Source organism: Setaria italica, chromosome VII (assembly GCF_000263155.2).
Source record: "Setaria italica strain Yugu1 chromosome VII, Setaria_italica_v2.0, whole genome shotgun sequence".
NCBI classification, from domain to species: domain Eukaryota; kingdom Viridiplantae; phylum Streptophyta; class Magnoliopsida; order Poales; family Poaceae; genus Setaria; species Setaria italica.
This window is the reverse complement of record NC_028456.1, coordinates 13,402,162-13,427,826: the sequence shown is the minus strand read 5'-3', so window position 1 is coordinate 13,427,826 and position 25,665 is coordinate 13,402,162. Positions and strand designations below refer to the sequence as shown.

Genomic DNA, 25,665 nt, shown 5'->3' with positions numbered 1-25,665 from the left:
AATCCCGTCCGAAGCAGTACATGAAAAGGGCCGAAATCAATAACCTTCCTCAGCATAGTTGGGCTTCGGCCATAGTTGGGCTTGCCATATTATCCTGGTCACGATGCTGGGCTTAACGCTTCTGAAAATCGACGCGCACCAGCCTGACATCCGCGTCCAAAATAGATTTTGCGAACACTGTTAAAGCCCCAGTAGCATTTAACATGTCAAACAAAACAGGTTAATTGTATAGAACTATAGAGGTCCTACACGAATTCTGACATCCATATTCATGTTCAGCGACCTCCCTAGCAGTCAGATTGAAAGGGTAGTGAGGGACAGGGTCGCCTCGTCCGACCAAGATGGGGCATATGAACGCAGAACTGTGGACATCCATTTTGACACGGGCATAACATGTTTTACAAATAATATATCCCATACAAGGTGCCACGTTCAACAGTAGAATCAACATAGAAGAAAACCGAATCTCCTGTACATGGGAATTGCACGCACCTGGTCGCCTGGTATAACTGAATGTCCTGATTTTCATAGAAACAGTTCTTCAAAAAGAAAAGGTAGGGAACCAATAGTGTCCATGAACATTAATATTGACAAAGAAAACATTATGGAGCTCAAATTTTATTACTATAGGCAGGGCTTGTTTTGACATTAGTGTACACAACTCTGCCCTGAAAATTATCAAAGAATGGATTTTCAATGTGTATATATAAAGATTACAAGGGACAAAGGACAGATACAAACTATTGTACAAAGAATCCTATCCAGCTAACTCAACTTAAGATGGCCCAAACCCTAAGCTGTGTGTTAAAAAGGAGAAAGCTCTAATCTTCCATTGTAATGTACAGAATTCGACAACTTACTCACAGAGGTAGGCCTGTTTTGTTTTCGCGTTGCCACAGTTTAGATGTTCAACGATGCACTTTTGTGGCAACTTGTTGCCCTGTTCATGATTGAGAAGTTCAACAACTGCACTTGATGAAACTTCCAAGTGAGTCATGAGTCATCAGAAGGGATATCCAAGTGAGTCATGAGTCATGACCCGTCATCAGAAGGGATATCGTGCGGTGAAGGTTGAGGATGCTGCAATCCATCCTCAGGCATGTCAAATTCAACCAATGGCTGCAATTGTTTCCCAACAGCATCCTGTTGGAGCTTCATCTCTTCGATAACCATAGCCTCTGCAGCCTTACAGGACTGCTCATCACTAAAAGCAAGGGTCCATCTCCCATCAACAAGATACTTCTTCGTCTTCCCTTTTTGTTTTCCAGAATCCAAAAAAGGAAGTGTGGAGGGACGAATGCGAAGATGTAACCACTTCTCATGTTTTTCGTCTATTCTTGGCTGAAACAAAGCAAAACCAAGGATGTAGGCATGAGATGCATTACGCCTGCGAAAAAAATCCTTCCGGTGCAGCAGAATTCAAAGAATATGGATGGCTTCATCTAATGATGACAACAAAGCGAAAGAGCATAGATTTTCCATGCCATCATGGTACATACATCAGATCCTGCCAAAGGAGCCATGACACGGACAATTCCACGTTGTTGCTTGAGAGGTAATTCTTCTAGAAGAAGAATCCACCCAGAAGTTCCGTTAGATAAGGCTAAAAAGCAGAAGTGACGCTCTTTGCCCCTCTCAAATGCTATTCGACAAGGAACTGCGTCAACTGCAAGAATAACATGACAAACAATTATTCTTTAACAAATTTTGAGGAACTAAGATAACCTTGCACTTTGCATAGTGCCAGAATAAAGATTTCCATGTAAAGAAATCAAACCTAAGTTGACTTCAACCCCAGGTTTAGGCACCGGACCATCGAAATCTGCAGCATTTGCTCTAGTATTTACAGGCAAATCGATTGGAGGGTAAATAGGAGGCTGGTCTGTGAAAGTTTCTCCGATGCAGAAGAGTATAACTTGATGCTGTAGCACAAAACCCTGAAAAAAATACACAAGAACTCAGCAACATACGTAATTCATAGCTACATCTAAAATTACTCTATCAATTTAACAAGAACTGAACCATTGAAACAGGATATTAAGTTTAAGGTTTCCATGAAGCATTATACGTGTAACTTCAAAAGCATCATTAATGTTTCTTCTGCAAGCATGCAAGGACCAGAACCCATGAGAGAGCCAAATCAGCTTGCCTGCCCGGGCAAGTTCCTCGCTGCTTGCGCCAGCGAGGCAAGGGGAGCCCGGAACTAAACGCGCCCTAAGTGCATGAACTCAAACATTGCATATGCTACCACCTGTGGCCACCAATATCATTGCACTATCATACGACAGCAACTGTTTTGAGGCTGTAGCAGCCACCATGCCATCCTTCTTGTCTCTGCTACGACCAAGCCAGGGAGGCCAACCGACAGCTATGTAGGCACTACTGCTACCATACCACACATGGCACAGTAATCCGCAGCCACACTTTTGTTTTCCAAACACAGCTGCTATGGAGCCATATGTTCACATGAACCTGCCATGTTCCAGGATTGACTAATGTGCCTTGTGCCTTCTTCTAGTTGCAAGCTACACACCAACCGCTGCCAATTTATATGTTTACATATCAGTGTAGCTGAACTGCTGAGTCACATAGTACACTATACTCTCAACATTTTTGTCAGCCCATCCAATCAACACCTACCAACTGTTTGACAAAAATTTCAAGGTAAGTAAAGTGCATTGATTTATACATTTTTTATTTTCGAAATGGAAATGCTAGATATTTCAAATCAGTTCTCCATCTTTGACCTAACACAATCGCAAATTAAGATTAAATTTGGATGAAAATAAACTACTGTTTTAATTTCTACAATGCATTTTGCGGTATTTTCAGAATGAGACTGATTGCACTTTCATCTACGTATGAACAAACACAACCAGAGAAAGAACAAGGTTTAATTGCATCCTTAAAGATGGTAATGTGTCCACAAGAAAAATGTAAAATAGCGTTGGTCTCAAGCATATTACTGCAGCTAACTATGAGATATGTATTGACTGCAAAAGTAGAAGCATTTTAGGGAGATCAAGATGAAAAAATAATCGTACCATTCAAAATAAATATCTTGTTTTTGATTATAACTAGACTGAACAGCTTTTTCAGTGGTTGCCAGGAGTCACTTGGTGGTATAAGAGTTAAACTAATTTAGCAAAAGACAAACTAAAATGGTGGTAATGTGATAATATACAGCCTTTCCTTAATATGTGTGCAAAAGTCCTGTCATACAAAAACCATCACGGTTGTGTGACAACAACACATCCTTTTTAGCTGTTTTTATCACTGAAAACTCAAAATTGGCTGCAGCTGTTTCAGGTGTAGCGAGATGGGTGCTCACAAAAATTGAGTGTCTAGGTAAAAATAATACCACAGTTTGTTAGCAGCACTACAATTTTTGTTAGTAAAGAAAAATCTTTAGCACCTGATCGATTCGTATTTATGCACCATCCAAGCAAAATAAGAAGTAATTAACAGTTTCAACTGAGTACCCAACGTATGTTACTTTTGTATATTTTTTTGCACACCCAGTTCTGGACCCTGTATATTCGGAGACCAGTTGATTTCAGAAAAGGCAAGGCAATCTTTTTTCTTATTTTCTGTATATTATAACACACTTTAGGCATCACCGATATCTACAAGCTGCTGGAATAGAATATAACACCTCAACTCGAACCTATATCGTACTCAAATCGCCGCCAATACATCCACAGCTGTGATAGGACAGAACACTTCAGCTCTGTTATACCACAATGCAACTCCTTATTAGACATACACATTCAAAAGACAGTAAATCATGGCTATTGCTTCACATACACAACTAGTTCTCTATCCTGCTAAAATTTCGAAGAGCAATTTAGTTTTTGCCATCGGTTCAACTACAGTTTCGAAATTTGATGCAGCCTACTGATTTTATTAGGTTCATATCACTGGTGTGGTTTCCCGAAATTGTTTGTCTATGCAACCACCATTTTATTCTGTCAGTCACCATAACTATTTTGCTGACTATCCAATTTACTACAAACCGACCATCATAGCCCAGTTACTTGTCTCCAGAATCCTATCTCTTTCCCTGTACCCTCCTTACCCCCATGACCAGCCACCGTCACTCTCCATATGCCCATGCTCAGCGGGTATTGGTTATGCCAAGCCCGAGCTTGGCTGTCACCTCTCTATCCTCAAAGAGACAAGAAGGTATGCATTAGGAGTAAGCCACACATACAGAGAGGCAACAAATTTGGCACTGAGAGCTGCTGCTCACTGGCTAGCACCACGGACAAAGAGGCAGCCAGCAAGAGCTGCAAGAGGTGGAGTGGCTAGAAGCTGAGATCCAAGGCAGAGGATGTGAGCAAGCAAAGCCTATGACAACCTGAGGGGCCCCTGTCCTGGAAGAGGGGGGACAGGAAGCTAGGGTTGTCGGTGAGCCCTTGTGTTGTGCTAGCTGAAATCTCAAGGGCTATGGAATTCGTGACCCAAGATGGTTCCAACATCATGGATTAGGCGGCAATGCCTCAGGAGGCTCAGCTATCTCTATGGCTTCATTCCAGGATGCAGTGTGGTCCCTGGCCTGAGGCATTGTGGGAATGAGTCTAAGAATATGAGTGTCCATGGCTCAGATAGAGGGAGGACAAATAGGGAGAGCAGCAGTGCTCCGGACCAGTGTTTTGGCCACATGGAGCTGCATTTTGTGAAGCATTAACATTTTTGTATGTGCTCCTGCCAGATGAAGAAGAGAAGCAGCAGGAGAAGAAAGAAAAGACAGGGTCATTTGGTATGGTCAAACAGATTAACCAAACAGCTTTCGCCCTAATATGGCATGAACCAAAAAAGTTTTTTACTATCTACGTGAGTATTATAATTCAAAAGACAGTGCAAATGTCTGAACTGGAATTGAAGCAATGGCATACACCAGAATTTCCCAATTTCAAGATGCAAAACGGTTCATGCATGTGTTGCAACTTGGATTGAGGTAATACTGGATTGATCTTTATTCTGATTCAAATCAATCAATGCGATTTGACTGCAAAGGAGAAAACAGTGAAGTACATTTAAATCCATAGTCCTGTCAAGCAATCCAATTTGGCAGTCTCCTTCTGTAAGCTTCACAAGTATTGACATCAACTGACTGCGAAGGAGAAAACACTGAAGTACATTTAAATCCAAAGTCCTGTACTCCTGTCAAGCAATCCAATTTGGCAATCTTCTGTAAGCTTCACAAGTATTGACATCAACTGTTTAGCGTAAGCTGTTGCAGCTTATAGCAATTGTTCAGCGCCGTAAGCAGTTGCAGCTTATAACTGCAAAAAGCCTGCCTTCTGCAATCTCTTTTTGCCTCATGTGTCAACATCTGGGATTCAGCGTGGCTTTGTGTGTTATCCTCCATTCTGCTAGCATTGATCTTTTCTTCACCCACTGGTTGCTTGCTCCAATTAGATGTTTCTACGTCCTCGGAGATGCATGGGTATCCTAAGTATTTAGGTGAGTTTTCTGCTTGGCAACCTTCATCTTCTTTCATAGTTCTACAACTAGCAAGAATGCAATGCTGCATGTATAAAAATATTTAGCGTTTGGTTTGGCGTTCCAACCACCTGATTTGCTTAATAGAAAATTAAAAAGAATAACTGTTTATGATTAATTGAGAGGTGAAGAATAAAAATGACTTTCCAAAAAGAAACAAGTACTCAAAAAATCATTAGATAGAAATTCATGTAGTCATGCTCTTTTGTTCATTTCAACACTCGCGTCAAAATAAATTTACAACTGCACTTTGATTCGGAAGACTGTATGTTTTCATTCAGTTTTCTGAACGTGAGCACATCCAATTGGTTCATCGTACCCTTGTGCCTGAATTTCCGAGAGTCCAGCATAACTACCAGGAAAAAGTCATGGTATTTTTATAAAGAAATTTGGTAATATATCTTAACCATTCAATTGAATTGCACATTTTTGTAATAAAAAATAAGGTGTATTTGTCTCACTTGCTCAATGATCAGAAAATAAAAAAAATGAACTACAAACTTCATGCATTTAGAACGGCAACATAGAAACAAATCTGAGTGAAGTGTCTTTAGAAACATTGCATTAAAAATGAACATAAGCTGCCCCCTTATGGATATTGGATGGAATGCTAACACTGGCAAGAACTTTCATGTTAGATTTGCTAAACAAATTATTTATCTCATTGTAAGGAAGATTGACCACGTGAGCATTAAGCACCACTGGGAAAGTTATGACTATTACGAGATCCACTACCCATCGGGAGGATAAGAAAGCTTCTGATTTCGGATTGCACGTATTTAAAAAAATGTGCCAAACCAACAAATAAAGATACATCCATACCTTAACCATCTCATGGACTCTCTCTGCAACAGCAACAGAAGAATCACCTGAAATACAATGCATGACTCAGTACATCACAAATTTACTGTGTAGTTGCAATACATATTTGGGGGGCTGATAGATAGTCACGTGAAGCATGATCAAGTAGTTCTAACCTCCAAATGAATACAAATCCATGGGTACAATTATAGACTTGGATCCTTTTGGTGGTGAAGAAGCCTCAATTGCTAACTCCAAAGGAAAAAAAAACATTAGGAAGGAATGATATCTACAGAACACAGAAAAGAACATATACATTCATATCAACATTGAAATTTACCTTTCTTGCAATTCTTCCAAGCCTCCTTAATAACGGGAAGAAGCATGTCACACCAGCATCCTCCAGATTCCTCTGAAAGCTTTGCACTACAATCCTTGTGTGAATCCTAGGACGCACACATTATAATCAGCAGGATGAAAACAACACTAATATATCTACACCTCTGGCAAGGCTAATTTAATATATCAAGATACCACATTTGATAAAGGCACTAACAATTACTAGAAAGCATTTCACTTCTTTGACAATTGGTCAGAAAGGCAAATGTGAGAATTAGACTTTTAGACTATAGAAGAGAGTAAGCCTTCTGAACGTATGGATAAATCTCGAATAGGAATTTAAATAGTGCACTACTTCACACCTACTTTTTTTCCTTTTATGTATAATTTTGAACAGAAACATCAACATCTGGTGAAAGCTAGCAAGGCTGAGTTGCAAGAAACTGCAGGGAAAATATCAATGTGGAAATCCATCTCCAATATATTTATATCTAACAGGTCCTAAACACACATTTCATGACATTTAAAAACAACTGCATCCAAACATAGGTGATATGAGACAATGGTTTGCTTCAACACAAGCATGTAAGAATTGTCTACCGCACACAAGTAACCTGTTGAGACGACAGAAAGTTAAAACCATCCTGTATTTTGCTGAGTCAGGGCTACTATTCCAAGAAAAGCGTTCTCATGGCCAACATTTGAAACGAGGAAAAGAATCATAACACTCCTCCCCTTGCCTTCTGCTGGTTAAAAAATGGCCCAAGGGTATGTGTTCGTGTTGAGCATTAAATGATCAGGGGAAAAAAGAGAGAACCAAACTTTTACTAACTACCGGTAAAGGTGTACTACTCTCCCCTGAAATACAATATCAAACAAATACAATCTCAAACAAATATCACAAGGAAGGTGACTGCTATTATGTATTATCTCCTCTGATCCCCAGTTCTCCATCAAAAGTATTACATGAATCATGCAGTATTGATGAATGGATGTACCTTTAATCTTCTTAGATGAAAAGCAGTGAATTCTTCCTCCCCATGGGGCAGCAATTGCCGAAAAAGCCAGCCTCCAACCAAGCGAACATCTGCAGATACCTTCGATCTGCAGAAAAGGTCGACTAACGCATCGAGCACCTATAAACAATTAAATGGCAAAGAAAAAAGTAAGCATCCGATATCATAAAGCATGATGTGCTCAAGTAAAAGGCTTACAAAGCAAAAGTAACATTTAACAAAGAACAATGTGGGTTAAAGTTGAAACAATGTATCACAATCACCCTCCAAATATTAACTAAGAACAATAATTAATTTTCTGTGACAAGATACAACGTCATCAATTATGTCCAGAAGAATAGCAGTTGTGATTCATGTTGATCTGGACAATTCTAAAGCTGCAGATAAATTATTTAAAATGGCCTTTCTAAGTCACAAAACAATCCTAAAAGAATTAAAGAACATGCTATATGAGTTACACGGGATGTCCCAGCATAGATGCCCACAGTGGTTTAACAAAGTTTCAACAGATAAATAGGTAATGATAGTCTAGGTGCAAAGTTGAAGTAATTTGGAGAGACATCACATCCAACACCTAAGGTACACTTTATTAAGGTGCCTAGAAGTTGTTCACTTGTTTGGCACATGGCACATGCCTTCAACGTAAACAATAAAGTAAGATTATTCGTGCACTAAAATTACAATTTTATTGTTTGATATCATATAGCACAAAAATAAGAAGGATGCCATCATTATTTCAAGAAAGTACACTCTACAGATCCAAACAGGTAATTTGTGTGAGATTCAGTGAATAAACCTGATATCTGTGAACTTTGGAAGTCATTTGCCGTGGATGATGACACTGTAGCCCATACTTATCCTGTAAAAGAAAAGAAAATTATAGCATTATAACAAGATTGTAAAGCCACCCTAAAAAACAAGCTAAAGAAGGTTAAAAAAAACTACAATGGCGAGTGTGAATGTAACTAAATAAAACTGTCATCAGTGTTCCACGAATGAAATCAAACTAATTTGAGAATTTTGGATGACTTCGCATATGTGGTCTAAAGTATAGCAAAACTACACTCCGTGCCAAATTTTTGATAAAACTACACTGTTAGTTTGAATGTCAACTGGCATTCAAGTCCCACACGTCAGACATGTTAGTTTCTGATGTATTCCAAAAGGTTTGGTCTTAATTCAGACAGTGTTTAGTTCTCTTAAATTAACTCAATTAATTAACATATTGTGCATACCACTGCATCTAGTAAAATTTTGTCCCAGCAGTGTACACATTTGCAATAAGAAGATAAGGATGCAGTTATATGGATGCAATTTGCTTAAAAACAGTTGTATGATCATGCTGATGGTCCAAAACGACATGAGTTTGAAGAAGTATGAATGCTCAAAATTGTATTTATGTTAAATCTGGGGGTGAAAGAGCATCAGCGTACCTGAAGCTTCCTTACATAAACATCAAAATCGCTACAAATACTGTCATCAGTCAGACCGCTACTTGACGAAAATAACCGTCTTTCAGCAAGGTCTTCTCCTACTAAAGCTTGCTGGAGGTAAAAGAAGAAAGGTGTCAGAAAATCAAAGTAAAATGTAGTACCATGATCAATTTTTCAAATATAATGGAGGTAATACAAAGACATACAACTAGATCCAATTAAGGCCCCCTTTGGAGACTTCCGACTAAAATAGTCCGATGTTTCGATGCTAGTTAGGACATGTAATGATGTAAACATGAGCTAATTGCAAAACTAATTGCATAAGTCATGGTTAAGTGATGAGTAGAATAGTAGAATCCATTGATCCTAATCAGTCCATGTTTAGCACATGTGCTACAGTAAACATGGGCTAATCATGGTCCAATTAGGATCAACGGGTTCTAGTTTGCAGCTTAGGCCCTGTTTATGCAATTCGTTTTGCAATTAGCTCATGTTTAATCATCCTAATTGGCATCCAAACATTGAACTAATTTTTAGCCGGGGGCTCCAAACAGGGCCTAAGCTGCAAACTGATATGGTCCAACAAATATGTTAAATCTTGTTGTTTTAAGTTTTAACCCTGACTGTCACTACTTAAACAGTAGGATTCCATAGATCATCATCACATGATATAGAACACACTACGAAAATATAAAATCTATATCAACGACCATCTAAGTAGACATCTACAAACATCAGAATTAGTGCACATGCTAACAGAAGCCAACTACATTCTTACACTCAACTGACCACGATAGAGTAATCAACCAAGTAAAAGAACTGTTTCTCTCAGAGCAGACAGAACTTACTAGTAGAAGTTTCTTATGCTGCTTTCTTTGAGGGAGTATTCCAAGTGCATCCAGCATCGATTCATCAAGTTCTATACAGCCCACATGCGCTAACAATTATTTTCTGGGGCAGCCAAAGTGAAAAGGATAACTACATGAGAAACAGTCTAACTCACCTTTTGTCTGCAATAATGTAGCAAATAAGCACAACGAACCCAAAGCTTCTGAATCATCTCCTCCTGTGATATAGGACAGCAAGTGTTCCCTGGAAATTGTGCACGGAGTCGTCACTCATGTAAAATCATCTAATATGTGAACTGATGCAGATTTAAAACATTTTCAAAAAAGAAAAAGAAAAAATGTATATCATTGTGCCAGGACAAAAGATTTAGCTAACAGAGAAAGGTAGGTATTTTTATCTATTATATTATCAACAACGGTACTGCTTCCACTCAATAAAGGTGACATCCTGGAATTCGTCTGGTCAAACTACTTAACTTTGACAAATAACATATTTATGAATATTTAAACTAGTAGATTTGCCATTTGTATCCAAAACACTTTCAATTGTGTTGGGCTTTGATAGGATATCATAGTCCAAATTAGTTGTCAGAATTTCAGATTGGGGACTATATCAGTAACCAAAACATTTGCAAAAACAGGGAGTACAATCCCTTGTTTACCACACTGATGCCCTACAAACCTGATCGATATAAAGAAACTCAGGTTCCTAAACTTACAGGTGGGTTCAAGGACACAATTGATATGTATTGGACTAGCTTACACCTACACAATAAAGTCTGACATAAACAAGCAAACTGTACTTTCGAGCCATGGCATCTTTGGATATGTTATATACTCCCAACAGACAAACATAACAACCAATATGATACAAGGCAAAGTTCAAAATATAAAAACGTGCACATCTTTATCTTAAATATGGCATTCATCCTCTACCATTCAACAAAGAAGTACAAAATGAAATGTGATTGATAAACTTGCATAACAGAAGCATGTATTCAGCTCAAGTGACATACCTTGGTGTGTTGCCTTGGCAACAATCACTAGGCGGCGAACTAACAGCAGACAAAGAAGTTGGCTGGTCCTGATTTGCTTGCTCGCAGGTAGAGTCACTGCTGCACTGATTCTCAGATGCATCATGCTCCGAGGTATAGCCATTAGGAGTCACTTGCTTCCTATCAGGGCAATCAGGTTGATGAAAAAGAGCGGCAGCTACAGTACTTGCCATGTCCTTGTTCTTAAAAATGTGGAGAATACAGCAAAGCAAATACATGGAAGTAGTGACACTTATGTCCAAATCCTAGAGAAAAAAATTAAAGATAATAAATTATAAGAAATAAGAAGTCAAGGCACAATAACATGAGGTAATATGAAAAAAAATATTTCAGCACACTTACTGTGCTCTGCCTCTGCAATGACGGGAGTAAGAGCCGAAATACCAAAACTTGCAAGATGTTTTCAGTAATAAACCTTTCAAGATCAGGAATACCAGAAGACATAACATCACTGAAATAATACAGTGTGTCTTCAATTTGCACAATTGCATCTTCAACAGAGGAAGATGGGAGAGAACAATTTGCATTTCTGAAATAATAAAGATAAGCTAGCATAATGAATATAAATTGATAACACAAACAATTCTAGTTACTAGTTATGCCACAAAGTTACCGTGAGGAGCGCGTAACCAACTTATCCAAGTCAATGCATTGCTTCTGGAAATGCTGAACTATGTCTGAAAAATAATCTGATAGCGGCACACGGGAAACGAATCTGTTAACAGATTCATCTCCCACTGAAAACAAAGGATTGCCCAGTAAGCAACAGCGAATAAGGACACAAGCAATCATAATGGACACCAAGGGTTTACCAACTTACCATGATAAACATTGAGAGTCAAGGTTCGTATAGCAACTCGAATCATGCTATCCTCGTGAAAAGCAAACTTTAAGGCCTCCACATAAAGAGGAAAGGAAGTGACTTCATCCTGCATTCAACACAGAGGAAGCTAGTAAACAAGAGATTTGCGATAACAAACCTCTAAAGCACTAGTCCAGAATTTTGAAGGGCAAAAAAATGCATGATGCAACAGAATAGCCAGGTGAGACAATCAAACTACCTACCTTCAGAAAATAAGCTTATATATTTCAACTGTGGGTGACACATCCCTAGCTAACAGGGCAAGAATCTGATCCGGAACCCTTGCCAAGACACTCTCATGACGCAAAAACTGATAATGTTAATAGGAACTTATTCCTTCAAGAAAGAAGCCATGGTTCTGACATGTTTGTCCTTAAAAGTAATGGAATGCTTCTACACGAGATTGCTAGCCCCAATGACATAGAAACAGGAACCATTATTTTTTTTCTAGTAGTCCATTTGATAAAGCTGCATTCCATCTGAGGAGTCAAAATTATTGGAGATGGAAAACTTGAAGTGTGGCAATCTTCTACTCATAAACCAAACCAGGAAGTACAGAAATAGAACAAAATACTCCCTCTGTCCCAAAATAAGGGTTCTTTTAGCTTTCAAAATTTGTCCCACAAAGAGTTTTCTATTAGCTCCTAATGAGCCTCATCTAATTAAAGCAACACTCATCACACCATCAAAAAAAAGTGTACGGAGAAGCACGTGGAGCCAATCAAATGATCAATCGATGCTATTTTTCTGGTCCCAGCGCACATGCATTTATTCAGGATCCAGAAAACCAAATAGACAACACAGCTTTCAATCACAACTAGTATGAATAATTGGGGGCAACATAGTCATTTCTGGCAACTACTAATGTGTCTGAAATTTGCTAAAAGAACACTTATTTTGGGATGGAGGGAGTAGAAATCTAGTTTAGTCATCCAAACAAAAGATGCAAGGAACAAGGCATAGAGTATCTTTGTCTATCCAAAACTGCAGCAGAAGGAAACAGATATGTACATTTTTTGTCTTCACGAGCAAAGAAATTGTATTCTTGTTCAACTTCCCACTTATCGCCCTTCATAAAACATGAAAAGGTAAGCTGATACATAATAATAATAATCAGTGCTTAAACCTAAATGTTAGATAGACCAGTATTACAAACCGTAGAAAAGATATGTAGTACGATAGCATCTCATCAATTCGAAAATCAAATGAGTATGTAATCAAGAAGTTGATGTGCTCATTGCTAAAAATATAGTCTGCAGAAGACATAATAAATGCTCATTAGACCGTTCAACTATATGCACTGCAACAATTGGATGGATACTGCAATATATAGGAAAACTTACAAATTGAATGTTCATTTCTTAGATTTTGGATCATGATACCCATCGTCTGTAGCAACTGGAGTGACACCCTTGACAGCTTCGAGATCCTTAATATACGAGCAAATTCACCCATGATCTGTTTCTCCATAAAATATCTGAAAGAGAAATCATAAATAAATAGGTTCAAAGCTAGTTTCCTACAGTACTTGATTGTTTAGCACTTACTCAAAAAATGAAGGATCATGCTGGTCACCATATATCATAAGTTCCGCAATTGATCTCAATGCTTCAATCACAAAATCCTTTACAACAAACATCAGGGTCAATGGATCAACTGTAAAGGTTTAACATAAATCCCAAAAATATCAGGATGGCCAGCTACACCTACCTTATTAGCTTCGTTGACAACGTAAACCTTTTGTAGCTGATCTGTTAGATACCTGCATAAAGAGAGCTGTCTTAGCATGAAACATGTAGAAGTTGAGATTCTTACACATAATAACAAGAATAAAGAATCAAGTTGCAAGAATTTTTTTACATCATAACATTGAGTAGAGAGAACAGTAGACAGGTAAGGTATCTTTTGATTTTTAAAATCTTGAAACTGACCACAACAACATAGGATCTATTTTGACAGTTGTGGCAGTTGATTGTCTTCTTTGACAAAAAAAAATCATCACTGGCAAAAGATGCAACCAAAAAAGACAAACCAAATGGTAAGAGGAATCCACAAAACTAACCTTTGGTCTAACAAGCACATAAAAGGGTCGTTAGCTAACAGGAAAAAAAATGCATTATGTGCTATGTAGAGACTACTGTTGCTGATTAACATAAAATTGGACCAAAACTGGATTTTTTTATGCACAGATAAAGACTATTACAGATCAAATATTGTTGCACTTTTTATATGTTGAACTTTTATATTTCCTTCATTTGAAAAGTATTGTACCTTTACTTAGGAATCATGTTTCAATAAGTATTAGTGAATTGAAAAAAAAACATGTTGGTAGCCATTGCAATATTTCCACTCCTGCCCCTACACTCATGAAGTGGAACAGTTCAAGTGATTATAGCATGTAATTTAATAGGGTACGCATGGTCATTTATCATCAATTTCTTTCTTACACTAAAATCCTCCTTCGTTTGTGCGAGTGGCTGTTGCTAGCAAATATGTGTAGATAAAAATAACTAAAAACAATTTGATAAATGGGAAGTTTGATGCAACCATATCCTTTGATATTTAACTTCCATGGCATTTCTAACATTTGATCTCCTCAAATTTCCCCTATTGCTTTGTTCGCCAATAGACAAATACAAACAGTAAAAGAAGTTGGAAAGATTCTTACACTACAGAGAAAGTGGAAAGCATGATCTTTAAAATTCATCGCGTACAGAAAGCCTCCAGTTTATGTAGGTTTGATAAAGTCATCTACCCTACAACTTGTGTGTTCTACAAGAAATCATGTGGTCAAGTAGGAAGGGTTTACCACTCTCTAGGCTTATCATTGATTAAGCTAGCATAATTACAAATGTCTCTAGTAATGCATTGATAGGCATCACGGTACGAGTGTCTTATAGCACTAAAACAAGGGAGTATTTGCTAAGAACCAGCGAGTCTATAACTCTGTAAGAGCATTGCATATCTATATTATGCTATTTACATTAGCTCCTAAGCTCCCTCCTTCCTGCTGGTCCCAACCCAATCAGATTCGGAACCAAACGGAGACCAGATTTCGCAAAATCAACGCGAACAATGGAGCAATTCCGCCTTAGCGCCCAGGCGGATCTACGCGCGGCGCCCCGCGGAAACCTAACTCGACCATGTCGGCCGCCGTGCCAGGCAGGGGCAGGGCACGGGGGGTACGGGACTCACCGGAGCTCCTCGACGGAGAAGCGGTTCCTCGTGCGCCAGAAGAGCCACATGCCGGCGAATCCGCTCCGGGCGGCGTCGTCGGCGCGGGCGCGGGGGCCAAGCGCAGGCGCGGACTCGGGGCCGCGGGAGCCGGGGCGCGCGGCGGCGGATCCCTCACGACAGTGCGCGGGCCACCACGCTGCCGCGGCCGGTGGGGGGACGCATCGCATCCGCGGCGGCGGATGATCGCCGGTGGGGGGATCGGGGGGCGGGCGGACTCGCTTTTTGCCTTTTTCGCTTCTCCTTTTATTTTTCTTTTCCTCTCCTCCTCCTAGTTCTCGGCTCCTCGCCTCCTCCTCCTCCTCCTCGCTGTTGGGTTTCGCACTTGCGCTATCCTTTTCGGCGCCTGGTTGCTTCGTTCGGTCGTCACGTCACCTGCCGCGCTGGCCGCCGCGCGGTGGACGGGTGGAGCAACGGCAATGGAGGCAATCGCCAACAGGGAGAGGTTGCCTTTTTCCGTTTCGACTCCGGGTTAACGGTTTGTGCTCGGCTAGGGGTATATCGTGGTACTGTTGATAGCAACCGACTCCTATACTATGCCAAGTCATACATGAGCTGGCTGGAAATTTAGTTTTCTTTATTTGAAAACAAAAGGTAGCTGTAGATCTCTCTAGTCTAGTCCTAGTCCTGCTGCATTGATTTTGCTGAATTTTATCGAGCCAACTTATAGTAAAGATGTCCATTGTAAAAACAATTCATAAGCATTAAATTAAATACTCCTCCTTTCAACCTAATTGGAACATGGTGCAAGTAGCCTATATAGCAGTCTATGGATTCAGATAACCATATGCTTATAGCCCAACCATATATGAAAATAAAAGAGTTAAATACACCAGTGGCCCTTAAACTTGTCCCGAGGTGCCACTTAAATCCACGAACTCGCAAATTTGAAATCTGACACCCTGAACTTGTTAAGTGGTGCCACTTAGTTCCATACCCCTTCGAAATCTGATGTGGCATGCCAACGTGACGCCACATGGACGAACATATGCAAAACAACCCTTGAGTTTTATCTTCTTCTATATCTGCATCCTCCTCATCTCTTTCTCCTCTCTCTCTCTGTATATATCCGCCGGCCCCGCTCCCCCGCTCCCACCGCCGGCGGCCACTCCGGCCTCAACGTCCACAGCCGTCCGCCACTTCGACGCCGACGGCCACCAATCCGCCGCCACCTCCCGCCCTTCCCTCCTCCTCCCCTAGTCGCCAACACCCCCTCTCTCCCGACCCCTCGCACCACCACCTCCCTCTCCCGCTCTCCCCCGACCGCACCGGTGACCATCCCGGAGCCGGCGGGCCCCTCCACCCTGTCCCCTCCCTCTCCCACCCCTCTTCTCCATGGCCGGTCGAATCCTATATCTAGGTTCGGCCGGCGGCGGGCCACGCCGAGCGCACCGGCCGGACTCCACCATGCGGGGGCGCCCATTTCAGTGGTTGGGCGCCCCTACGCACCCGGCGCTGCCTCCTCCTCCTCCACCGCCAGAGGACCGCGCCGGGAGTCGAGGGCGGGCTCCATCGTGCGGGGGCCACTCGTCCCGACGGCTGGGGTACCCTTCATGGCACCGCCTCCTCCTCCTCCGCCATCAGCGAGCCACGCCGGGCGCAGGGGCCAGGCGCCGTCACCACTGCCCCTGGTACCGTTGGGGGCCATCCGTCCTGGTGGCCACCTCTTCCGGCACCACCATCGCCACCCCCGGCTGGCGCGCCACTCGCTCGGCTGCACCGCGCTTGCCACCTGTGCGTGGCCCGTCCGGTGTCATCCGAAGAGAGAGGAGAAAGAGACGAGGAGGATGCATATATAGAAGAAGATAAAACTCAAGAGTCTTTTTGCATATGTTTGTCCATGTGGCGCCACTTTAACACGCCACATTAGATTTCGAAGGGGTACGGACCTAAGTAGCACAACTTAACAAGTTTAGGGTGCCAGATTTCGATTTTGCGAGTTTATGGATCTAAGTGGCACCTTGGGACAAGTTCAAGGACCGCTGATGTATTTAACTCAAAATAAAATAATGAATCTCTCCTCTTCCGAGAACAGATCGGGTGCACCCGACCTTTGGCGTGCTTCCGTTAGATGCACAACCAACAGTCTAGATGCATACATTGTGTATGATGCACTTTTGCAATGTAGCCCCTGTAGTTTTTACGAATCTAACTCGCCGTCCAAAAATATTGTGCATCCGCCCGGGTGCATGGGAGCACCCCAAGGGCCAGGTCTGATCCGTTCTCCTCCTCTTCTGCCTCTCTCTCTCTCCCTCTGTTGATGTTGTTTTCCATCTTTCTCACCACTAGCTCGAGCTCAACGAAGCCATGTGCTACACCGCGCCTCCGCATGACAAGGCCCGCGACGATGGTGAGAACCACGTATGCAAGCAGTTCGTCGGTGAGGAGTGGCATGTCGATAGGAAGGAGTTGGGCTTGTCCTCCTATGTGTCGCCCTCCCCCTACAAGGTCCCCTGATCCACCTTTAGGATGGAATCGACGGCATCAACGATGCTAGTAGAGGAGGGAAGAGAGGTCGTAGATGAGGGAAAGGTAGTTGCAAGGACGGTGAGTTGCGAATTAGTCATCAGTGAACTCCGTGTGCTTCAAGATCGATTTGGTTGGGAGAGAAATCAATTTGAGTGCTTGTGGCTCGATTCAAAGTGAAGGAAGGCTGGTCTAGGCGAAGGAAGGCTGATATGATGGGCGGAGAGAAGAACAGGCGATGGTGGCGCAAATGGAGTGATGGGTGATGCTGCTGCGTGTAGAAAAAGACAGAAGCACAAAGGGAGGAACGAGGTGGAAGGGGAATGGATGGGCTTTAGCATATTTTTATTTGCTAATGGTACCAACATTTTACTCAGCATTCTAGCAAAACAAGGCCTTGTTTAGTTGGGGAATTTGGGAGGTGCCAAATTACTGTTACAGCACTGTAGCACACTGTAGCGTTTCGTTTGTATTTGTGAATTATTGTCCAAATATTGACTAATTAGGCTCAAAAGATTCGTCTCGCAAAGTACAACAAAACTGTGCAATTAGTTTTTAATTTCATCTACATTTAGTACTCCATGCATGTACCGCAAGTTTGATGTGATGGGGAATCTTCTTTTTGCATAGTGTCAAAGTTGGGAGTTGGGAGTAACTAAACATGGCCCAAGTAACTAAAGTCCACTGACAAAAAGCTGACACATATAGATTACTTGGTCAAAATACATTAGAGTTACGTTAAGTGAGATAATTTTAAGGCATTCTCTAGTGGTTTAGTCGAACCTAGAATGTATTGACATGACTTTGCATGTGTTAGTTGTAGTGAAAATTAGTAATACGCGAGTCTCACTGCAAATAAAACTGTTAATAGTCAAAATTGGCAGGTTTGAACGAACATATTTACAACGTTGGATTTGAAGTTCAAATAAGAGAGTTATGATCTCGAGAAAATATTTTAAAACCGATCACACTGGTTTGCCAAAACGATCAGACCGGTTTGGTCTGTATAGTCCGAGTTAAGAGTTATATTTTGACACAGGATTTGTAAGGGTTTCGACTCCGAGCAAGATATTCCGTCCCTAGGGCCAATACCAATTAAGGGCATCCCAATTGAAACCATTAAATATACTTTTATATTTTTACATTTCTTACTCTTACTCTACTTTTCCAACGTTGTGTGTTATTTAAAAAGGAGGAAGAAAGGTAAAAATATAAAAGTCAAGTCCATGGCAGCATATTTTTACCGCATGCGCCCGGTTGGTAAATTTCCTAGTCCTGCCGCGCGGCACCAGCGATCTCAAGCCACCGGAAGCGGTGTGCCCAGCACCAGCGCGCGGCATCGGTGAGCTCGAGCCGCGCGAAGCGGTCACCGCCGCGACTGCTTGGTGCCGGCGCACTTCATTGGTGACTCTGAGTCTCGGGAGGCGGCCTGCCTTGCACCGCGCCATGTGATGAGTTCACCACCGTCTTCCTCGACCGCTGGGACGAGCCTTTGCGGCGGGCAGAGCTGCTGACGACAATGTGGGGAGTGAATTTTTCGAGTTCAAGGTTAGGATGCAAGCAAGGTACGCGGTTCGGGAAGCGATAAGCATTGCATGCGCGGCAGCGCGGTCCTCGAAAATCCAGAGCTTGAACTCCTGAGGTGTGCGGGAGGAAGCTAGGCACCTCGAGCTCTGTTTTTCACGGATGTCGGATGGAGAATTCACGAGCAACACCGAGACGTCGGGACCTCTCCAGAAGCATCGTCACCATTACTCGTGTGTAACTACTGCCCGTGGGGTTGCTACGGGTAGCAAAAAATAAAAATTATATAATACACGAAGCAATCATCAAGATAACAATAGTTAACAATAGTTTGAAAATAAGCAGAACATTTAAAATATATTTAATCCAAGAACTTAGTTGCTAAATTTAACAAAGCTAGGTAGAGCATGGTATCAAAGGTTGACCAACTCTACTATATAATTTTTCCTATGACATGACTAAGATAACATTTTATGTAAGTAGGAAGATGTTCTGTGCTATCCATTAATTTCGTGTGCAATTAAATCCCGAAGAAATTCCGCCGCATTGTCCTCCCATCCTGTACTATAACATGTGAGGTTGTTAACGAAAATATTGAGACATTGGTCTTCCGAGGAAGTCTCCAAGCACGAAAGATTCTAGGTGTACCCCCGTGGGTTGCTACGGGAGAAAAAAATTCAATGCAAAAAAGAGTTAACTTGCCAATGAAACAAGCAATCTTAAACCATGTAAATTTGCATCGAGGAAACAAAAAAATTGCTCCTCAAATATTATTTTCTCTATACATCAGATCCAAGTAAAAACGGGGAGAATCATTGAAATGTTGATAGCTGATGGGAAATTTACATTCTTTGATTTTGAAAAACAATTATATTAGAAGTAGCTTGGGTATAAGAGAATGGCTTATAACTCATTACATATTTATGTTCTACAGTTTAGAAAAAGATTGAAGTATTAACTTAGCAATATCTCGTAAGGTACTCATGTGGTACATAAATTCTATTCTACGTATATAAATATTTCCATGCCAAGTATCTTGAGGACCGGCGAGGGGGGCAGAAATTCATCCTCCTCTCGCATTCCTTGCATAGGCAAAGATACCGTCACTGCAACAAGAGTATGCATGCCTCACTTGACTTACAGAACCTGCAGGGCGTCAAATCTTTGGGTTACCTGTTACCCATCAGCATCAGTTGCAAATTGGCAGGACCGCTGTTGCAACAGGACGTTGTGTGTCTACCTTGCTATCACCACAACCTTCCTTAAAAACCTTGCTCCGATGAGTACATACATCCTTCACTCCAAGAAGTACTTGGCCCTTTGCTGCCAAGCACCAACCTCTGCTTAATCTGTTCTCAAGTTCAGAGCTCCTTTTGTTAATGGTCTCCACTTCAGCCTCTTTATCCCATATTTTTCATCTTGTGCATTTATTCGGTCTCCTAGCCAATCTCTATTTCCGAGCAAAATGTCAACCTGTTTAAGGAAAAGTCACAAATGCATGGGCATGTGAACAACACATTCAAATAAAATAAAACAATGAACAACCCATTTCCTTGCTAATGCTCAACTGTATCCAATAATTTAAATGAACAAACATGATCTACGCACAAAACAAGGTAATGGAAAAGCCTATCTTAAGTAAAACTATTTTTTTCACAATATATTTGAGGCTTTTAAAAACAGTAGCTCAGTAATAAATAATTCTTTCAGATTTGTATACGGCTTTGACATGGAAGTCTGAAACTGAAAGGCAAGTCTGCCTAAAACAAAACTATGTATCATATTACTGGATCTTGACGGATCTTGCAGCCATGAAAAAATTATTGCCAATGGTAATTCATTGTCGGCATCTCATCACCAATATCCACATACTCATCCACCATTTGAGCTTCCATTGCCCTCTTCTCCAGCATGTCAGTCAGTCTCCTGAAATAAGCAACAAAAACAGGATCGACATTACAAGACGATCCAAATATCACCAATTCAGAGCTGAAAACAACCACATTGAAATTGTGTGCCATACCAAGTATTCAATTTCAACCCCACAGGAGGATGAACATCCACCGTGATCATGCCATCATCATCTGGAATTCATTCCTTTTCATCACAGCCGCATCACCATCCATAGCTGAAATGCGCTGGCTGTTCTTCAGCCACCGATCAAAGTAAATCAAATAGAACAAATAAAAAATTGAACCATGAATTATAAAAATAAAAAATGGAACCATGAGTTCTACAAATAAAAGGCAGAACCTTAATTGAATGGCTATCACTTGTAGCTGCATGGAAACAAAATGATCTCACCTTCAGGGCTGATGGCAGGAAATATTACATGCCTGCTCAGAATATATTCTGAGTTCATCAATTGGATTGCAGGAAAACCAACTCATAAGAAGGATGTGCAACAGAAGATTCAAATCATGCATAGTAAGATCATAACATGACCACCAGTACTGGTTAGTACATCACTATTTTAAATCGGTGCCCCCTGATAGCAACGATTCTTGTGATGTTCTAATTCCAAGTTAGCATATAAATCAATCATGTCTGACAATTAAACAGTCATGCACACAGGAGTACCTCGAGAGTTGAGAGACATCTTCCCATCCACCAGAGGGAATTGCTCGTTCACGATGTGGGCGTCTACCTGCATGTACACGTCACACTTGAACTTATCTTGATAGCCCAGGCACAAGGCAAACGCCGGCCCGCCAGATCTCGCCGCCGGCATCGCGAGGGGCCGCCATGGGGGCTTAGGGCCGTGCGTCGCTCGCGAACTTGATGGAAGCTCGCCAGGAGGTGACTGCAGGCCATGGGGGAGAAGGGTTAGGGATTGAAGAAGCCGGGGGATGGGAGGGAATTGCTGGATTGGTGAAAGGAGGCTTCGGCAATCGGCGGTCCTCGGGGTACTCACCGTCTCACCGGTGTTGCCGGCGGCGGACTGGCTTGGTCGGAGGCGCCGATTCGTGGCTTTTTTTACTGTAGAGATATTTTACATGCGGTAGGAAGGAATGGCTACAACGTCATCATGACGTGGAGCAACCAAATTATCGATGTCCAGCCGAGTTTCATTCTTTAGAGATAGAGATACGGGGATTTGCTTGCTACAATAAAATGATTCGGTTCCTGCGGCCAAGTCCAAGTGTCGGTTCTATTTAGCCACTGTAGACATCCTAATCTTTTATAAGAAAGCACAACAATTTGTAAAATGCTCAACCTAGTACAATAACTTGTCAGGTGGGTGCAGATTGGTCCAACAATTTGTAAAATGCTCAATCTAAAACAATAACTTAATATGTAGGTGCAGATGGGTCAAAAACTTGTACAATACTCAAATTAGTGAAATAAATTGTTAAATCGGTGCATTAGTCCAAATGTTATAACAACCAACATATTTGTTAATACCGGGCAAGTATTGAGTATTATTCTATCATGGATATTCGTCTCGCAAGCATAACTTATTGGACTGGACTAGAACCTTGAACTAGAATCTTGAAATGCGTAACATATTGGCCTAGACTAGAATTAGGAAATTAATGTTATGTCTCCATATTAATTATTTTTCATACAATAATTTATTTTATTAGGAATATTTAATTTCATATTTAATATTGATAAGTTGATCCTCACTGATTTACATTTTGATTATATGCATTTTTGTTTAGCTAAAAAACTAATATATTAATACATACAAACATTATCTTTCGGAAGTTTGACATAAATATTTTTTAAAGCTACATAGACTTGTTTAAAAAGTAAAAATGAGTTAAAATTGTAGAAACATACATGCTTCTCTAAGGTTGTTGAATATATGAGCAGATGCCTAGAAGAAACTTAAGGTCCCATGATCTCTCTTCTAGACTTTAATCTTTCGGTAATGCTAATAACATAATTCTAAAATTTGATTCAATTTTAACTGATGAACAAACAAGTTATGTACACATAATACGACTTTTATTGATTAAAAATAAAAATTATTGATGGGAAGAAAATTCACATGCCCATATGCTTTACTTAATACGTTGTCGTTGTAACATTTAAGCTGCAGGTGCACCAATTTACCAAGTTATTGCACTAATTTTAGCATTTTATAAGTTGTGGACCAATCCGCAGCCACGTTATTGTACTAAATTACCATTTTACAAGTTGTTAGACCATTTTTCATCCACCTAATAAGTTATTGTACTAGATTGAGCATTTTAGAAGTTGTTGAATCAATCTGCACCCAACTGACAAGTTGTTAGGTCTTCTACATGAATTTGAAGCATTCAAATTTTGTGTATTCCATCCATCCTTGCTTCCTTAAATTGTTTTAAAATCTTTTCGACGCTACTAGCGCCCGGATACCCGATGGGAATTTTCCCCTCAGCTCTGTTGCAACATCGAAATAAAATATCTGAAACATCGCAAATGTATAATTGGAATAATGAAAAAATATACGAAAAATAGCTCAATGTAAGTATCCTATTCTACGGGAAAAATTCCCATCGAAACATCATGATATATTTCATGCAACATGTTCAAGAAAATCACCGTATAATTGGTTAAGCTTGAGTTCGTATGAGTGAAACACTGAAACAAATATTGCAACATAAAAAATCAACAGATGAAACTTCGAAAACCAAATGTTGCAACATTGATGAATCTCAAAAAATGAATCACGCAACATTACATGATGCATTCATATGGAACACTTGCACACATCTATAGCACCTGCAACATCCAAAAAATTTACCTATTGCAACACGACTGTCGAGGAGAAGAGTGTTCGGCCATCTAGAAACAAACTTCTCCTCTGCTCCTTCCATGGCCATTGTTGAGCACGAAGCAAGGGTGACGGGAGAGCCTAATGCTCAGGATGGAGCAAAAAGTAGGAGCTTCATCTTCTCCTCCAACGAGGAGGATGCCGCTGCCGCCTCCGCATCGACGTAATCCGCTATGGGCTGCTTTGGAATGGGACATCGCAAGGGAGGTGAACATGTGCGGCACATGCATCAGTTGAGAGTGCCGCCGGTGGTGGTGAGATGGTGTAGTGCGGGGAAAAAAGCATGTGCCTACAACGGTGGGGAGGTGACGCGAGAGTGCCGGCGGCGGTGGCAAGATCGGATGCGGAAGTAGGAGAGAAGAGAACACGTGCAAGCGGAGAAGTCGAGAAAAATATCGAGCGAATGGATAAAGAAATAGATATGTGGTGTTGGAATGGATTTGTGGTATTACGCTGGGTGAAAGGTGTGTCCGATATTTTACCTTCCATCAGACGTCTTGACAGGGGCATTGTCGAAATCTTTTTCACTTTACATTTGAAAGTACGAAAGGAGTATGTATTTCGAAACAATTCTATCTAGAATCTAAATATTCCACTCGCACCACGACAACCGAGTCGATTTCGAGAATCCAAAAATTGACAAGCCCTAGCTTGAAGCCCATGGCTTTCAGCCTTTCGCTCTCCTGACCCTGGCCCTGTTTGGGAAGAAGGGGCTAAAATTTAGCCTTGGACTAAATTTTAGCACCATCAAATTGGGTGCTAAACTTTAGCCCTTCAGGGTGTTTGGGAAGGAGGCTAAAGTTTAGCAACTGCTGTGCCAAATGACCCTTCTACCCTGCATAGCTGCCCCTCCGCCACCCGCTCCTCCTTTAGCCCCTCCATCGCCAGCAGCACGGCGGCGAGCAGCAGCACGGCGGATAGGACCGCCGCCACGGTGCACAGCGGCGCCCTCTGGCGGCCGCCGCGGGAGCGGGCGCCGGCGCCGGAGACCTCGCGGGGAGAGAGAGAGAGAGACGCCGTCCGGCGGCGAGGTTCCGGGCGGAGCGAGCGAGGCGGAGACGGCGTCGTGGTCCGGCCGCGGCGGCGGTGGCGGGATCGGGCGGAGGCGAGGCGAGGCGGGGCAGAGGCACAGCGGAGGTAGCGGCGGCCCCGCCGGCGCGGCGAGGCCGCGGTGGCCGGCAAGGCGAGATCGCGGGGGCGGTCGGGGCCGGCGCGGAGGTCGCGGGGGCGGGCGGGGCCAGCCGAAGGCGGCTGCGGCGGTGGCGAGGTGGAGGCGGGGCGGGCGGCGGCGAGGCGGAGGTGGGGCGGCGAGGTCGGCCGGAGGCGGCGGCGAGGTGGAGGCGGCGGGGCAGGCCGGAGGCGGAGGCGGCGGCGACGGCGGGGCGGGCCGGAGTAGGAGGCGGCGGGGCGAAGGCGGCGGGCGAGGTGGTGGCGGCGGAGCTGGCCGGAGGCGGCGGCGGCGAGACGGAGGCGGCGGGACCGGCGCCGGAGGTGAGGAGCCGGCCCCCGAGCGGTTCGGGTGAGGAGACGGGGAGAGAGAGAGAGAGAGTGAGGGGAGGAGAGAGAGGGGAGGGGGGCAGGGGGGGAAAGTGGTAGAGGGGGACCACTTTTTAGTCCATTTAGTCCATTTTAGCTACCCCCAAGTGACTAAATGATTAGTGGGGGGCTAAATCTGTGGACAAGGGTGAGCATGGCTTACGTTCTACTCAACTTCTAACAGTTAATGTCATATTCACCTGCTTTGCCTGTTAGCTTTTTACCAAGTCAAAGGTTATTGTGTGGACAGTTGGCGCTTCGACTGGCTTCTAGTTTGA

At 42.2% G+C, this 25,665-nt stretch overlaps 1 protein-coding gene and 1 long non-coding RNA gene across 6 annotated transcripts; both read right to left on the bottom strand.

Annotated features, from left to right (window-relative positions):
• Window positions 1–587: 587 nt before the first annotated feature.
• On the bottom strand, window positions 588–15,548 carry LOC101765333. Of its 3 annotated transcripts, XM_004975172.4 has the most exons (21): window positions 15,058–15,539; window positions 13,573–13,624; window positions 13,410–13,486; window positions 13,206–13,339; window positions 13,019–13,115; window positions 12,874–12,931; window positions 11,821–11,929; window positions 11,614–11,737; window positions 11,343–11,529; window positions 10,962–11,245; window positions 10,101–10,189; window positions 9,946–10,016; window positions 9,098–9,208; window positions 8,461–8,523; window positions 7,647–7,784; window positions 6,650–6,755; window positions 6,486–6,557; window positions 6,331–6,377; window positions 1,778–1,937; window positions 1,500–1,666; window positions 588–1,341 (listed from the first exon to the last, which is right to left on the bottom strand). In XM_004975172.4, the coding sequence occupies exons 1-21, from the start codon at window positions 15,264–15,266 to the stop codon at window positions 1,033–1,035; spliced, it is 2,664 nt and encodes an 887-aa protein (XP_004975229.1). In that variant the 5' UTR covers window positions 15,267–15,539; the 3' UTR covers window positions 588–1,032. The 3 variants fall into 3 exon arrangements, 2 of the variants coding, with proteins under 2 accessions (XP_004975229.1, XP_012703235.1); XR_002678506.1 differs by lacking the exons at window positions 588–1,341; window positions 1,500–1,666 and adding an exon at window positions 5,038–5,533 and having other exon boundaries at window positions 1,806–1,937; window positions 15,058–15,548; XM_012847781.3 differs by lacking the exons at window positions 588–1,341; window positions 1,500–1,666; window positions 1,778–1,937 and adding an exon at window positions 5,035–5,533 and having other exon boundaries at window positions 15,058–15,548.
• A 4,362-nt stretch (window positions 15,549–19,910) lies between these two features.
• LOC101765083 lies at window positions 19,911–22,141 on the bottom strand. 3 transcript variants are annotated; one of them, XR_002678448.1, is made up of 5 exons: window positions 22,001–22,141; window positions 21,340–21,889; window positions 21,110–21,228; window positions 20,874–21,012; window positions 19,911–20,559 (listed from the first exon to the last, which is right to left on the bottom strand). It is a non-coding gene; the product is annotated as an uncharacterized LOC101765083 (long non-coding RNA). The 3 variants fall into 3 exon arrangements; XR_002678449.1 differs by having other exon boundaries at window positions 21,110–21,422; window positions 21,667–21,889; XR_215487.3 differs by having other exon boundaries at window positions 21,110–21,889.
• Between the last annotated feature and the right edge of the window lie 3,524 nt (window positions 22,142–25,665).